Source organism: Magnolia sinica, chromosome 7 (assembly GCF_029962835.1).
Source record: "Magnolia sinica isolate HGM2019 chromosome 7, MsV1, whole genome shotgun sequence".
Lineage (NCBI taxonomy): Eukaryota > Viridiplantae > Streptophyta > Magnoliopsida > Magnoliales > Magnoliaceae > Magnolia > Magnolia sinica.
In genome coordinates, this window is record NC_080579.1 from 84,643,608 (window position 1) to 84,659,215 (window position 15,608).

Here is a 15,608-nt window from a genome sequence, read left to right on the forward strand (position 1 = left end):
ACTTGAATATTGCCAATCCATCCATTGATCATGTGGGCCATACACGCATAAAGAAGTAAATTACAAGAGGAATGAAATGAACGGTCCATATAATTTTATGGACTGGGCCAGGTCATGCTAAAATCTTAGTCGGAGTCGTCGGGTCTGGTGGGCTACCTGGCCCATTGCTACCGTTAGTAACGTTGAACGGTCCATACAATTTTATGTAACATATATTGTATCCAAGCCCATTGCCAGTCATTGGACGGTCAGGATCATTTATCTAGTGAAATTTAGTGAGGAATATAGGCCATTTTTAACCTTTTGTTAAAGCATGTTGTCTACTTGTAGGAAATTGATGTTGGGCTCATAAGATTTTTATGGTCTAAACTGATGGTGATCGGTGCATTGACCGTGTAGTCCAACCTCACCCAACAAGATGAGGCCCTGACCGTGTAGGGCCTACCTAGACGTTTTTGTAGTAAATCCATGCCGTCCATCCATTATTCTATCTCATTTTAAGGCACCAGACAAAAAATTATGGAGCAGATCCAAGTCTCAATGTAATTTTAAAGGGCCCACAGGCCAAGATATTAATCAATCAGTGGTGGGCCCACAGGCCTCACCATGCTTCGTTTGAAGTATTTGGCGTCCAATGTAATTTTTAAGGGCCATCTGACCCGTCTATTAGATGTGTCATCACATTTTAATCTTAATCTCAAAATTTAGACTGATTCATACCTAATGTGGGCCACGCAAGTGGTGGAAATCGGGACCCTTCATTCAGTAGATCCAATAGTCAACGACCCATACACCATAACTTAAACTCTTCTTATTAGGGCTGTCAACGGGCCGGCCAAAACATTTTGATTTTTAAGCTTGAGCCCGGCCCATTGACACCCCTACTTCCGATGATCCTCACCCTCCAACCGGGCACTAAAAGACATCAATCTCCAACGGATCAACTTTAATGAAGATGAGTTCCACTAAAATACACGTAATTCTGAATGCGGCCTAGAAGGCACTTTCGATGAGACTTCAATTCATGGGGAGAGAGAGAGAGAGAGAGAGAGAGAGAGAGAGAGAGAGATAAATTCCACATGTAATTCTGAAGGCGCGCTTGAAGGCACTCTCGATGAGACTTCAATTCATGGAGAGAGAGAGAGAGAGAGAGAGGTGGAAAATCTTGATTTGTGACCCATCTAATGTGGAGCCCATTGGATAGAGATCCAGACCGTTGACGTAATGGGCCCCGAATGGGTGGACCATGCCTCAAGATATAGTCCGATAAAAGAGCCCATCCATCCATTTCTTGCCCTTCTTTGGTTTACAAACTATGTTTTTGCGCAGCACCGGTAAAAACACCCAAGCTCTTTGGGGCCACCATCTTCTACTTGTGAAATCCAATCCATACATGAACATGTGGAGTGGACCCATATAGAACTGACCGTCAGCATTCCATCTCAACACTTCCAGTGTGGGATGACTAGTCCTAGCCGGACTAGAGCGGTTCGTCTTCTTTTTAGTCGTCCATTTTTCTCCAAATATTCAACATATGACGTGTACTGGTCTGATTTTTCACCGGGCAAGTTATTGCGGGACCCACAATATATGATTAAACCGATCTGGGATGTTCTTGGCCTAAAGAATCTTCCAACGGATCCACCCAAAGTTTGTGCATGTTTCAGTTGAATGTGCTCCGTCCCTGAATCTTTTCTGAACTCTCCTCTTGGATGTAAGATATCCAAAAATCAGGACCGGATAAATTTCAGCATGGTCCATCATTACAGATAAGCAGATCAACGGCTAGTACAGGACCCACTTATATAAACTGAAAAACCAAGTACCTGTTGTGCATACGAATCGCCTCATTCTAGATTGTATATTTCCCCACCCTTGATCCTAGGACAAGCTAACTTAACTCCCTTCAAACAAAAACTACATTTATGAGCTAATCCATAACCCAAGGTGGGGCCCATCAGATTGCAGATTTGGGTCGTGATGCACCAATCAGGACTAATCACACTTTTCTTAATCACCGTCCAACTAAAAAGACAGAAAACAGTCCTCACATTGATATTAGTAGATTTTTTTGCTAAGCTGGTACAAATTTCCATGAATCACCTCAGTACTTTCTTTATGTAACATTGCATTGCAAAGCATTGTACAAAAATTACTCAGCCATGAATGCCCAAATATACCACTCAAATGACGAAACCGTCCCAACTACATCAGCTCAATCCAGTTCAACAAAGGCCAATCAATTTCGCATTTGAGGGGCAAGTTGGTCAACAACATCCTTTCAATATATTGCCCATCAAGAGAATCGTTCCAGTGACTTACCCGAAAAAATAGACGGATATTCAGTCGTGCTTGAGGGCCTTCGTAAAAAATGCTCTAGCGGCTATTATTGCAATGTAAGCAGCAATGGTGACAGCGACTCCCCCAAGAAGGATGAAACGATCGTAAGCTGAGCTCTGCACGGTGTAAACCCGCAGGCTGATGGTATCCCAAAAGCTTTCTGTCCAAATGGGATCAACCATCCCCATTGGATCAGAAGCATTGGCAGGTAATACATGCCAAGACTCAGCTTCAAACTTCAACCGTGTCGAATACGCCGGAACATACCTGCAACGATCCAAACAATGACATTAGAACCTTTGGGCATGACTGCTGTGATAGGTTTTTACGACTTCACAACCATTAAGGCTCATCCGAGTCGCCAGTGTCGTACTAGTTGTTGACTATACAACAGGTGACTTTTTCAGGATCTTGAAGTTCGAAATAAACCCTACAATTGGAGGGTATCAAAAGCAATTGCAATAAGTGGACATTGATATTACTATGTACTTGCGTCATCAAACATATAACCATGGTCAATTCAACACAATTGTTTAATCTTAAAGGCTGTGTTAGATTGGTGAAAAATTAAATTCAACCATGGAAAGGAAATTGATTTCCTCAGATGTGATGTTTTCAATCATTTGTGAAAGCATAAGCAGCTGAGGGAATCGGTTTTCCTTTCCATGGTTTTTTTCAGAGGGTCATTTCATTTGCTCAAGAAAACCTAAACACTTTGTGATTTCCACATTTTTTGAAAGACACCTCTCACTTTCCGACCAATGACCTTTCCATTTTTGCATGGAAATCGTGTATGCAAAACAAACAGGTTATTTGGGATTCTTTTTCACAGAATTCTATTTCCATAAATTTCTTCAGATGTGATGTTTTCCTTTTCAACTACTATTGGATTCCACCAATTTTCTATAGCATCTGCACATAGGGGTTATTTCTTGTCTCCAAACAGTACAGCTAGTTACAACAATGCCTACTCTTCATGAGCATGACCTGAGACCGAGTCTGCATGATGAGGTAAGGCCTTGAAGAAGCCCAGACAGACAAAAGGGCTAGGTTTTTTTTTTTTTTTTGAAGGTCAAAAGGGTTAGTTTTGGTTTTGTCTGTGGTCATTAATAAGAGGTCTCTAGTCCAACCAGTTGGACGGTAAGCTATGGTTCCATCCTTTGATGTGTGCACGACATCCAACTGGTCCAATTGGTTGCCCCCATCATTAGGACAACCTTATGCGAAGATCTGCCATATCCACTCAGAGAGAGGACCACAATTGTATTTTTCTAGTTACGAATGTCTACACATTTTTTCCATGGTGTAGCCCACCTGATGACTGGACAGGATTGATTTTTGCACCAGATGATCCGAATGGTGGGTCCAACCTATTGGAACAGTTGCATGTCACATTCACTTAAAATGACGGAAGTTATCAGCTGGGTGGACCGTACCTCGTGGTCAATTAGTTGGACTTACCTCAGTATATAAATAACACTTGCTAGGAGTCCTAAGCAAACCAAGAAATAGGGCTGAAGAAGAAATCAAGAGAGAAAAAATGCTAGTGGAGGCCTAGAGACGAGACATAGGGCTGAAGAAAGAGTGTCCATCAACATTTAGCCATATCGGCTCGAGTCCCCTACAACATTTAGCCATATCAGCTTGAGTCCCCTACCATGGTTTTGTTATGAGAAGTCAACAGAAGGTACACGGTAGAAACCAAGTTTACAAAAAATATACACACAGGACATAATGATCCTCAACCTAATGATGTGGAAAGTATAATTGGGTTTTCAGTTTCTACAAGTGAGACCCATAGTTCAGCAATCTAGACCATTGGTTTGACATGAATGGACTATCCCAAAAGAGTTTTCCAGATTGGAGATACAGTGCACGCTTTTCAACTGAATGCAGACAACTTTTCTCAACTGTCTATTTGAGGGCCACAAATCAGAAGGTTAGGATGGTCCCATGGTGGGGTGCTTAATACCAATTGTCTGAAACTGCACAATGGGCTTGCAGAAACTGAAATTCCCGCGTATACAGTACAGTATATATCCTCGGGTGGAGGATCATATAACTTAACTCCCCTTTATTGCATGCAATTAGGATTTTTATGGACCCAAACATTTTAAACACCTGACTCGACGAGTTCAATCACACTGTATCTGTCCCATATCTGGGTATAACATGGCCATCATGATCAAAATCAATGCCCTCAAATCTGTTGTATCCATTCCTAAACACCACTTGACCCGGAGAGTCAGAGAAATTCAACCATGACTGAGCCACTGGCACCAAGTCCTAAAGCCTTGACTATCATACCAACAATGCTCAGATACTTCAAAATAGGCAAGGCATCCATGTTTTTTTACTAAGTGGAGCCTATGTGTTGTATCCATCCCATATCCGAATGAATCAGGTCTCAATTTCTAAACTATGGCAAAAAATAAAATAAAATAAAAGAGTTCTAGTTTTCTAATACAAGAACATTGCAATTGACCCCAGTTTGGAGAACAAACAACAAATGCTTCACTTGTACTACCAGAATCAGACATCCAATTTATGCGAATGATACGTGAAATAAGAATACCGAGGTTCTTGAGAAGGCAGACAGTAGGAGTTCTGCAGCACACATGTGCGGGATACCACCCATTCATCAGGTGGACCCTACCATGAACATGCCCTGGGCAATGAATCAGGCTGATAAACTCATCAGGTGGGCCACATCAGCCCATCTACGCAAGTTGAATTTAGAGTGTTGTTCCTTTTTCTTCCCCATCTGTCCATTTTTCTCATACACGTGTCAGCACACTGATGAGGGGACCACCCTGACTTTTGAGGCCACGGCATGTTCACGGTGGGCCCCATCTCATGGATGGCCCAACCTCATGCATGCTTCCATGTGTACTGCAAATCTCCTCTTCAAAGTCTGCCTTCACAAGAATCTCCTCAGAGTTTTTCACATTAGAGGTAAGAATGGCCATAAGATAAGCAGCAGTGAAAATCAAAATAAGACTTGTACCTGGTTGTCGAGATCACACAAATGCCTTTCCCATCCCTTTCTGGCCTTATGCATACTTCACCTGGATTACTGCACTCTCCTGTGCAAGAGCTCGAATTATCGGTCGGGATGGAGGTCCTATCAGCCAGAAAATTCCAAACAAACCGAGATGTGTCATCCACATATGCAGGATACAGCAAGGCTGAAGGTGGTCCAAGGAAAACTCCAACATAATGGTTTGGGCAGATGCTACTCGGTGTAATGAAATCCTTCACTAGGCCACAAGAAAGCCCAGGTTCACAATTCAACAGGCATCCCACCAATTCCTCGACCAAAGAGACATTAATTTTGATAGAGTTAAGAACTGGTGTGCTTGATTGTGAGTCACCGGCCGCAAGAACAAGGAGGGTGCGAGCAACAAGAGATGCGGCCGCAACTATTGATGTAGAATTAACATTCGCTGCAGTGTAGTAATGAAATATATAAATAAATAAAGGAGGAATAATATGAATTGCAAATAGCGATAAGCAGCGTGTGTTGACCCATAGGACTATTTGCAAAATGGTTGGATAATTAGAACCATCCATCTTCTAGGCGTATTTTGAATGTCTTATATTCCAATGATCTGCTGAAAAGATGATCGTTATCATTGATTTGGTGAGTGGAATTTGAATCACTGGGAGTTCTCTTTTCAATTGTCCATATTTATCTACACGTCAATTGTCAGAATCTTCCAGTCAGCAACAGTTTCTCATGGTGGCTCATCTAGAGGAGCACAAATAGTTCTGATCATCCAACCATCTCTACATGTGTGCCCCAGTGGGGTGAGACATGTAGTGATCCTACACCACGACATAGGCAAATGAAGCTCTCTTTTTCTTTCTCCAACCTGACAATGGGATAGGTGGGGCCCACCTTATGGTAACCTAAGATCTTGATCCTGTGGGTAGCATGATGAGATAGGAATGGCCCCAACATCTCGTTATTGAATGACCCCAGCCATCCTTGAAAATTGATGATTCAACCATTAGTTGACATTTAACAAGGCCCAATTGGATGGTTAGGATTACTCAATGGGGAGACTTTTGAGTGCAACTCCCACCCACCATGGGGCCCACCATATGAACGATTTGGATAACCAGAAGTTGGCCCACATGTACAGTACATTGAACCAAGCAAATGCTGAACTGAACATTGCAAGTTTCCTCGAATGAAATTATTTAGTAGTAGTAGATCTGTTCAAGAAACATTGGCTTACATGAATCATCAAGATGGCTGTGGTAGAAGTTGTTCATGAAGGCCGAGTTAAATTCTTCCAAAACAACCCCAGATGCTGACAAATTCTAGAGAGAGAGAGAGAGAGGGAAAAACTCAAATGAGAAACACCAACTGACATCAGGACATGAGGTTAGCACATACCAGAATTGGAAGACACTAAAGGCAAAAGTTTTTTAGTACCAAACCAAAAATGGCATTAATGAGTACAACATTTCAACTTAACACCCACAGACAAACATGCACATGCACACAATGCACAAACGCATGTGCACCAGAGCCCACGCACTCAAGACCTGCAGGCACATCCGTGTGCATGCATAGGCACAAACAAAAGAGAAAGGGAGGGCTGAAACAGGACAGGAATAGAACAGCCAGCTTGAGTTTCCACCTCCTATGATAGGGCACACATACCAAACCAAGCAAAACCTTGGTTGTAAATGCTCATACATTTGGAATGATTACACAGCCTACTTGTGTGAAAATCAAAGTCTCAAACCAATGTCCAGAACTTTCAAAATAAATGGCATCAAGCACATAACATATTCATGATACCACTAGGCAATTACTTTTGAATAACTCAGTATCAAATATCAGTACACAATTTTCTGAGATCCAAAATGGAAATGGCCATGACTACACCGAATGCTGAATCACTCTGTGAAAGTCAGGCTCAATTTAGGTAATATTGAGGATAAAGGATAATCTAGCCATTTCAATACCATCATGAGCATTTGGCTATTTCCTGAAAAATTAACATAAAGTACTATTTACTTTCCCTAACCTTTCTTATAAATGTCATCAATGACGATGGGGGTATGCCAGGATTTGAATTGTTTGCCACTTTGATCTTTATTCTCTCCGAGCCAAGAGAGTCACAGGCACCTTGTAAGGCATTCAACATTTCTTTTGCACCAGATGACTCCTACAATAAACAACTGAAATATTAAGTAAAATTCATAAACTTACTTTTACGAGAAATTTACAGAAAATGAACCATTCTGCATGATAGAAGTTAGGGACAGGCTAAGCGAACAATTTATATTACAAATTTACATTTGTATATGATCTCAAATCATAAATGTGGCACATGTGAGTTGAACGATCGACTGGAAACTGTCGCGCCCCCGCTCGTGTTCTTTGGGAGGCTAACTGCCTTTAAGGGTTGAGGATCTAAAGCCACTGACCTCCACTTCTCTCCCTCCCGGGGGTTTGTTGATGGATTCCGGAATAACTTGAATGAAAAGCTTGCTCCCACCAAAGCCGGGTTGATGGTAGGTGGTGATGGCTTGAGCAGCCTCCTCAGCAGACTCAATTCACACTAAGGCAAAGCCATGACTGGAAGGATGTCCTTTCTTCTTCAGGATGAACACCTCCTTCACCCACCCTGACTTCCTAAAGACTCTGGTAAACTGGTACTCGTTCCAGTCTTCCAAGAAGTTAGTGATGAAGAGAGTAGGGTATTCCCTAAGGGGGACGACTGGGATTTCTTCTTTCTTTGCTAGAGGTCATTGCCTAGAGACCACAGTCCAGTCACCTCCGACAGTGGGCTCAGGGACAAGGCCAACCACCAGAGGCTCCTTCCCACGGTTTATAACTCCAGGGTGAGCTCCCCGGCTGAGAGAGCCATAGCCGGATCTCCTACTTCTTCTGGAAGGGTCTCTACCTTTCAGAGAAACTCTCCTCTCCGAGACTCCAGCAAGAGAAGGCTGGGCATCTCTCGCATCTCGCACAGAGAGAACAGTTCCTCTGAAATAGGGCCTCTCTCCCAACTTATCCTCGAATCTCCCCTTTCATTTTTCCTTCAGCATTAATCTGACAGCCCAAGCTCCTCTAGCTCCTGATCTACCTCGCAGTCGAGAGCATGAAGGCTCCCTCTTCCTTGAGGTTGCACTTGATATTCTCTTGTTGTTGCTTAGCTTTACGTATGGTTTTCTACGATATTTTCAATATTTATGAAAAATGATTTATCCATTTGAATGGTAGTAAGCTCATAATCATGTTATGATTCATTTGAATGACCTGAATAATTAGTAGAATTCTTCTAATGATTGTGGTTTTTTTTTTTTTTTTTTTTGGGGCGGGGAATTTTAATGTAGAATGAGGGAAAAAGAAGAAGATGAAGAAGAAGAAGAAGAAAAGAAGATGATAAGGAGTCATCCAAGAACTACAACGAATTTTTATTTAAAAAAAGAAGAAGAAGAAATAATGAGGTTTGCAAACCATTATCCCAAGGAGGAGTGGGGCTACAAAAATTGGAGGTGATGAATATGGCATTGTTAGGCAAATGGGTGTAGAGATTTGGGGTGGAGCCGTGGAGGAAGGTAGCTTGTGGAGGGAGGTGTTTTTAGAAAATATGGTGTAGAGGAGGGTGGCAGATGGACAAAAGATTCTTCATTGTATAGGGCCTCATCATTATGGAAGTCAGTAAACAAATTAAAGGAGAAGGTTTCGGAAAGTGTGGGGTTGTCACTAAGGAATGGGAAGAGGATTCGATTCTGGGAGGACATGTGGGTGGGAAATCAAAAATTGGGTTTGGTTTTTCCTCACCTAGCTCGTATTGCTACATATCCAAATATCTCGGTTGAGAGGTGTTATTCCATTCATGGTGAGGAATTTTTGTGTCCTCCAAGTAGAAGAAATGTGACTGAGAGGAACCGCCGTTAAGGCTGTTGGATTTTCTCTCGAATTACATCCCATCAGTTTCAGAGGTTGATGCCATGGTGTGGATCATTGAAAAAATTGGTAAATTTTCTCTTAGTTCGTTTTATATTAAATTAGATGGGGTTTTCTCTGAGCAAGTTGCATGTCATACAGCGTATGTTTGGAAATATGGTGCTCCTTCCAAGATGACGGCATTTGCATGATTGGTGGGTAGGAGAAAGGTTCTTACAATTGATAACTTGCATAGGCGCAATATGGTAATCCCTAATATGTGTCTCCTATGTTATAGCGAGGAGGAGTAAGTTGATCATTTGTTCATTCACTGCCTTTTGGCATCAAAGATGTGGGTTAGCTTCTTCAAACTATTCGGAGTCTCATGGGTTCTTCCAGGATTTATCAACCAGTTTTTCTTGGCTTGGCAGTAAGAGTAAGATTGGGAATCACATGTGGTGATTATACTTACTGGTAGGTCTTTGGAGTATTTGGATGGAAAGAAATAGTCATTTCAGATATCAAAAGGAAAGCTTCCTTGAAGTTTTTAATAGGGCGAAAATGTAAGTTATTGAGTGGACAAATGCAGCTAATGTGTTCCCGGCTGCCCAATTTCCAGTTAGCTGGTTAGATTTGTAGGAGGAAACTTTTGTTTTGACTGTTGTATTTTCTTTTCCTTTGTATTCTTTGGCTTTGGCCTTTTTGAATAAAATTTTATTATCATCGTCAAAAAAAAAAAATCTTCCCTTTTACCTCCCCTAAACTGGGGAAGCCCCAAAGGCTCTCCCCCCCCCCCAAAAAAAAAAAAAAAAAAAAAAATTCACCTAGCCCTTAATTCTCAAGAAGACTGCCTCAGGAGATTCCAATTTGTTGTTAAGAGTCTCGTTGTTGTGCTCTTTCACACTAACCAGAGCACATGAACAGGGGAAAGACGCCAAAGAATAGACATCTTTTTAACCCTCATCCCCTAATTCCATGCTTGGACGAAAGTATCAACAGCCCCTAGAGATAGCCACACCATTTCAAATAGGCCAAGGAGCTTGCTCCATCTAACCAGGATGAATTCACGATGTATGAAGAGATGACTTCAGATTTTACATCCTTGAAGCACATTAGACACATTCATGATCATAACATCCCTGTTGTGGAGGTGGTCAATGATTAAGGTTTTTATCTTTTGCCACAAACCAAGTGAACGCGACAACCCTTGGTGGGGCTGGATAATGCCATAATCAAGCCAACATCAATAAATCACTAGTGGCAATGTTGCATAAATTTGAGAACACGATAGAATGATTGCATTGAAATGTTCCCGGCTTCCTGCTGAAGTGCCGATTCGAATTTCCAGCACCGAGAATTTGTTTTGATGAGTCAAGAGTAATAAGATGGATGTGAACCTGCAAACTAGTAAACTCGTCGATTAGCTCATCTAGAAGGTTCCTACAAAATCGAGGAGACCACAACTGAGTTCCCCTTTGCCGAAGATGATAAGGACATCGTGCGCACACCGCGTACACGCACGCCACCCCCCCTACACACGTACATACGCAGAAGGAGGGCCCCACCATCGATCTGGTTCGATGACGACGTCCAAGGAGGGCCTCCTAGCTAAAAGACGAAGTTTTGGTTCAAAAGGGTGGGCCCGATAGTCAAGAAAAGCCCATCATGGGACCTCATGATCATGGCCCACTCGTCGAATTGATGTCATATTTTAAGTTTTACTTATTGTTATTATTTAGAATATCGTGAACGCTTTAGATTTCTTTATTTGGTTTTTATTTTAGTTTACTTCACCGCCAAGTAATAGGTTGCATACATGGTTCGAGTTTTATGGTATAGGATTTTCCCTATAAATAGGCACCCCTTGTAGTTCTTTTCATCATTCAAGCTTAATAAAAAAAAAATTTCTTGCTTTATTTTTCTGCTCTCTTCGTGAGTTGTGGAAGAATTCAAAAGTGGGTGCGAAGCCCTCCCTTTTCGAATGGCTAACTACGTGATGTGAAGTCACATCTATCATCATCCGTCCCTACCCTCTCCCATCCATATACATAATCTTTTATCATCATTATTGCTTTGAAATTCCTAGCCTTTGCAGTTATTCCTCCCCCTACAGCCAGTTTCCATAATCTGGACCTGTATGAGGGTTGAAACTTCGGCGGAGTACTACGCCTCGACCTTACGTCAGATCGTCGTCAAACTTGGAGGGATTGGAGGTCTCCCCTGGCCGACCAAGGCCTAGGTGTCACTTTAGGAAGGCGGGCTTCCATCACACGTGCGGCCAGCCCACCCGCGCACGTGTGTCAGATCCAGGTCACCATCTGCATGCAGGAGCTTTGTCCGGGTCAGGTTTTCCTCTGGTTTTCCTCTTTTCATTCCTATTTCCTAAACCCTAGCCTTAGTTTGCATTAGCCCTAATTTATTTGCCCATTTTTTCACCCTAAGGTTCCTTGAATTGAACTTTGGGAATCCCTTGGATTAGGGACTGATTCTTATGCATGTGTGGTTGATTTCTATTTCCCTTTAACATCGTTTGGCTTATAATTTTTATTGGTCCAGCCCTAGCCTGTGTCGGCCTGGACCCGCATAGATTCCCCTTTCATTGAATGTTTGGACTATCATGTGGGATGTGGAATTTGTGTAATTGTTTCTGAATTGGTATGATCTAAGCCTGAATTCTTGCACATCATACTTGAATTTCATGTCCTGCATCAAATTTGGTATCAGAGCCTAGGGTTCTTGTAGGGGAATATATCACATATCTAGAGTTTTAGTTTGTTGAAGTCTTTCATGCATCCAGTTCATCACATATAGTTGTTTAGAATACCGTAGTCCCTAATATTAGTTGCTGAAATTTCTGGTAGCAGGAAGTTAACAATTTACATTGCTGTAACTTTCTTTTAATCCCTTATTTCGACAACTATATTGCTGGATTTTCCGTACCTCTGCATAGTTCTCTCATATAGAGTCTCATAGGATCATTTAGTCCTATTTAGTTACATATAGTCGTCCTAGAAAGTCCTTAGGTGAAGTTAGCAAGTGTATGCCCACACGTACGGGTCGTGGTTTCGGTTTGCACCCCATACTAAACATGGAGCAACTGCAAGAAACGATGCCCAAATTAGCCCAGCAGGTTGAGTCCTTGAGTAAGCACTTGGAACAACGCATAGATAGACGTCTTGAACAAATAGATGCCTCCTTCAGGACAAACCCCACCACTGGGGAGGATGCCCAATCACAGGCAGTTGGTCAGGATGTTAGACCAAGGAATGGAGGCCGCCAAGGAGCTGGTCATGGGCACGCACCTGTGCACCCACCCCGTGAGGGACATCATGATCAATATGACCCAGATGCACAACTCCTCAAGGGAGTTAGGGTAGATGCCCCTACATTTGATGGCCACTTGGACCCTAAAGCCTTCCTAGACTGGTTGGCGGATATAAACCATTATTTTGAGTAATATGACATGTCGGATGCTCAACAAGTCCGATTGGCCAAGATGAAACTTGTGGGCTACGCAAAGAGGTTTTGGGCGACGGTTAAGCTAAAGAAATAAAGAGCGAGGGAACTCCCAATAATCCATTGGGGAGAAATGAAAGAAACACTTAAAGAAAAGTATCTCCCTTTCTCTTATCGCTTACAGTTGATTAGGAAGTAGCAGTCTCTTCAAAAGGTTTCCATGAGTGTTGCGGACTATATCGAGAAGTTCGAAGAGTACCCAACCCGCTGTGAGGTTGAAGAGGACCCAGTACTCACCCTTGCTGTTTTAAAACGGACCTTCATCCTGATATTAGGAGAATTGCTCGCCAAAGACATAGACACTATTGAATAATTGTACCAAGTAGTGTTAGACATCGAGCAATACCTTAAAGCATCTATGGGAAGGCGGTTTGACTTTCGTGAATCTGGTGTTAAGGCCAACCCCTCAACCTAACACGGGATTTCAAAACAAACCTTCCACTAATATTCAGTCCAGGCCCAAGGATGATAAGGGTAAAGAGATTGTCAAGTCTAGTTCGTGTGGAAGCGGGGCCACTAGGTGTTTTAGGTGTCAGGGGTTTGGTCATTTTGCTCACCAGTGCGGCACGAGAGAGGGCACCAAAATACTCCTTATTGATGGGCAAGTATAAGTAATGCCCCCAGAGAGTGATCGTGAGGAGGAATACAAGCCAGTCGAAACCCCTAGTGATGAGGAAGAGGGAACGCAAGAGTCTGCGACTCTCGCGATTATGCGTTGCGCTTTGGCTCAAGCCAAGAGCACCGATGACTGGCGCTGCAACACGATCTTCTACACTAATGCAAAATGTGGGGAAAAGAGCTATAAGATGATTGTGGATAGTGGTAGCTGTGCCAACGTGGCATCAACTAGCACTGTGAGTCGTTTGGGTTTGAAGCTGGAAGCCCATCCTCAACCCTACAGTCTCTTGGGTTAATGAAACATCCATTCCAGTCTCGCACCGTTGTCTTGTCCCTATTTAGTTTGGATTATATAAAGACACAATTTGTGTGATGTTGTTCCTATAGATGTGACCCATATTATTTTGGGTAGATCGTGGCTCTATGACAAGGACGTCACCATATTTGGTCATTCAAATATGTGTACGTTCTGGTTTGAGGGCAAGAAAGTCAAGTTAAATCCTTTGTCACCCAAGAATACGACTGGAAAAGAGTCCACTACACAAAGAAGTGCGAGCTGCCCAAAAGAAGTGGAGTCGAAGTCCAAGTCCAAACCGCTCCATATTTTGAATGTCAAAGACTTTGAGCGAGAAATGGAGGCGGACTCGACGATATACGCCCTCGTGGCTAGGCAGAGTTTACCAGAGACTAACGTAGAGTTACCCACTGAGGCCATTCAGGTAGTACATGAGTTTCGTGATGTTTTTCCTGATGATCTACCGAATGAGCTTCTCCTTATGAGGGATATACAGCATGCTATTGATTTAATCCCTGGGGCGACTCTACCAAACCTCTCGCATTACAGAATGAACCCAAAGGAGCACGCTGAGTTAAAGAGGCAGATTGATGAACTCATAACTACGGGTTTCATTCGAGAGAGCATGAGTCTGTGTGCTATGTCCGTCCTTCTTACACCTAAGAAGGATGGCACATGGAGGATGTGTGTTGATAGTAAGGCCATTAACAAAATGACAGTCAAGTATCGGTCTCCCATACCGCGTCTTGATGACATGCTAGATATGATGGCCAATACTACTATCTTCTCAAAATTTGACCTCAAAAGTGAGTATTACAAAATCCGTATACGCCCTGGTGATGAGTGGAAGACGGCCTTCAAGACGAAGGATGGGCTATATGAGTAGCTAGTTATGCCTTTTGGGTTAACTAACGCCCCAAGCACTTTCATACGTGTGATAACCCAAGTGTTGAGGCCCTTCATGGGAAAGTTCCTGGTTGTATACTTTGATGATATCTTGATTTATAGCATGACCAAGGAGCAACACCTCAACCATTTGAGGCAGGTTTGTGGGATCCTTAGGGCCGAGAAATTGTACGCCAACCTAAAGAAGTGCGCGTTCTTGTCTAGTAGTGTGATCTTCTTAGGATTTATTGTGTCAGCTGAGGGCGTATCGGCGGATCCCGAGAAGGTCAAGGCCATCGTCAATTGGCCTGAACCCTGCAATATTCATGAGGTGCGCAGCTTTCACGGCTTAACCACCTTTTATAGGCAGCTCATTCAAGGCTTCAGTTCCATTATGGCTCCCATCACGGATTGTATAAAAAAGGGAGAGTTTCAATGGACAAAGGCAGCTTCAAAGGCCTTCAAGGAAATAAAGGTCAAGATGACCGAAGCTCCAGTCACGTGACTTCCAGATTTTTCAAAAGCTTTTAAAGTTGCATGTGACGCGTCAGGTGTCGGCATAGGAGTACTTAGTCAGGAAGGGCACCCTATCACCTTTTTTAGTGAGAAACTGAATGAGGCGAAACCAAGATATTCCACCTATGACAAGGAATTCTACGCGGTAGTGCAATCACTACGCTATTGGCGTCATTACCTATTACCGCAAGAATTCGTCTTGTTCTCAGATCACGAGGCCTTGAGATACTTGAACTCTCAGAAGAAATTAAGCCCCAGGCATGCCAAGTGGGTTCAATTCCTTCAAGAGTACACTTTCGTGCTTAAGCATAAGGCCGGTGTAGAGAATAAGTCTGCCAACGCGTTGAGTCGTCGAGTCGCATTACTCAACTCCATGAGCGTTGAAGTTACAGGCCTTGAACGCATCAAAGAAGAGTATTCTGCATGTCCAGATTTCGGAGTTGTGTACGCGTCGTTGTTAGAGAGTCCGTCAGGAGCTAACAGTGAATATTTGATTTTGGACGGATATTTGTTTAGGAGTGA

General features: G+C 42.8%; 1 protein-coding gene and 1 long non-coding RNA gene across 4 annotated transcripts in view; one reads left to right on the top strand and one right to left on the bottom strand.

Moving 5' to 3' along the window:
* Nucleotides 1–2,026: 2,026 nt before the first annotated feature.
* LOC131251587 (nicastrin) overlaps nt 2,027–15,608 on the bottom strand; it is a 45,351-nt gene continuing 31,769 nt past the window's right edge. For all 3 annotated transcript variants that reach the window (XM_058252364.1, XM_058252361.1, XM_058252363.1), the window contains 4 exons: nt 7,386–7,526; nt 6,585–6,669; nt 5,348–5,786; nt 2,027–2,607 (listed from right to left, as the gene is read on the bottom strand). In XM_058252364.1, coding sequence (XP_058108347.1) covers nt 2,343–2,607; nt 5,348–5,786; nt 6,585–6,669; nt 7,386–7,526 — 930 coding nt within the window. In that variant the 3' untranslated portion in view covers nt 2,027–2,342. The remainder of the gene's footprint in view (nt 2,608–5,347; nt 5,787–6,584; nt 6,670–7,385; nt 7,527–15,608) is intronic.
* LOC131251588 (uncharacterized) lies at nt 11,359–11,689 on the top strand. Its single transcript, XR_009173975.1, has 2 exons — nt 11,359–11,553; nt 11,585–11,689. It is a non-coding gene; the product is annotated as an uncharacterized LOC131251588 (long non-coding RNA).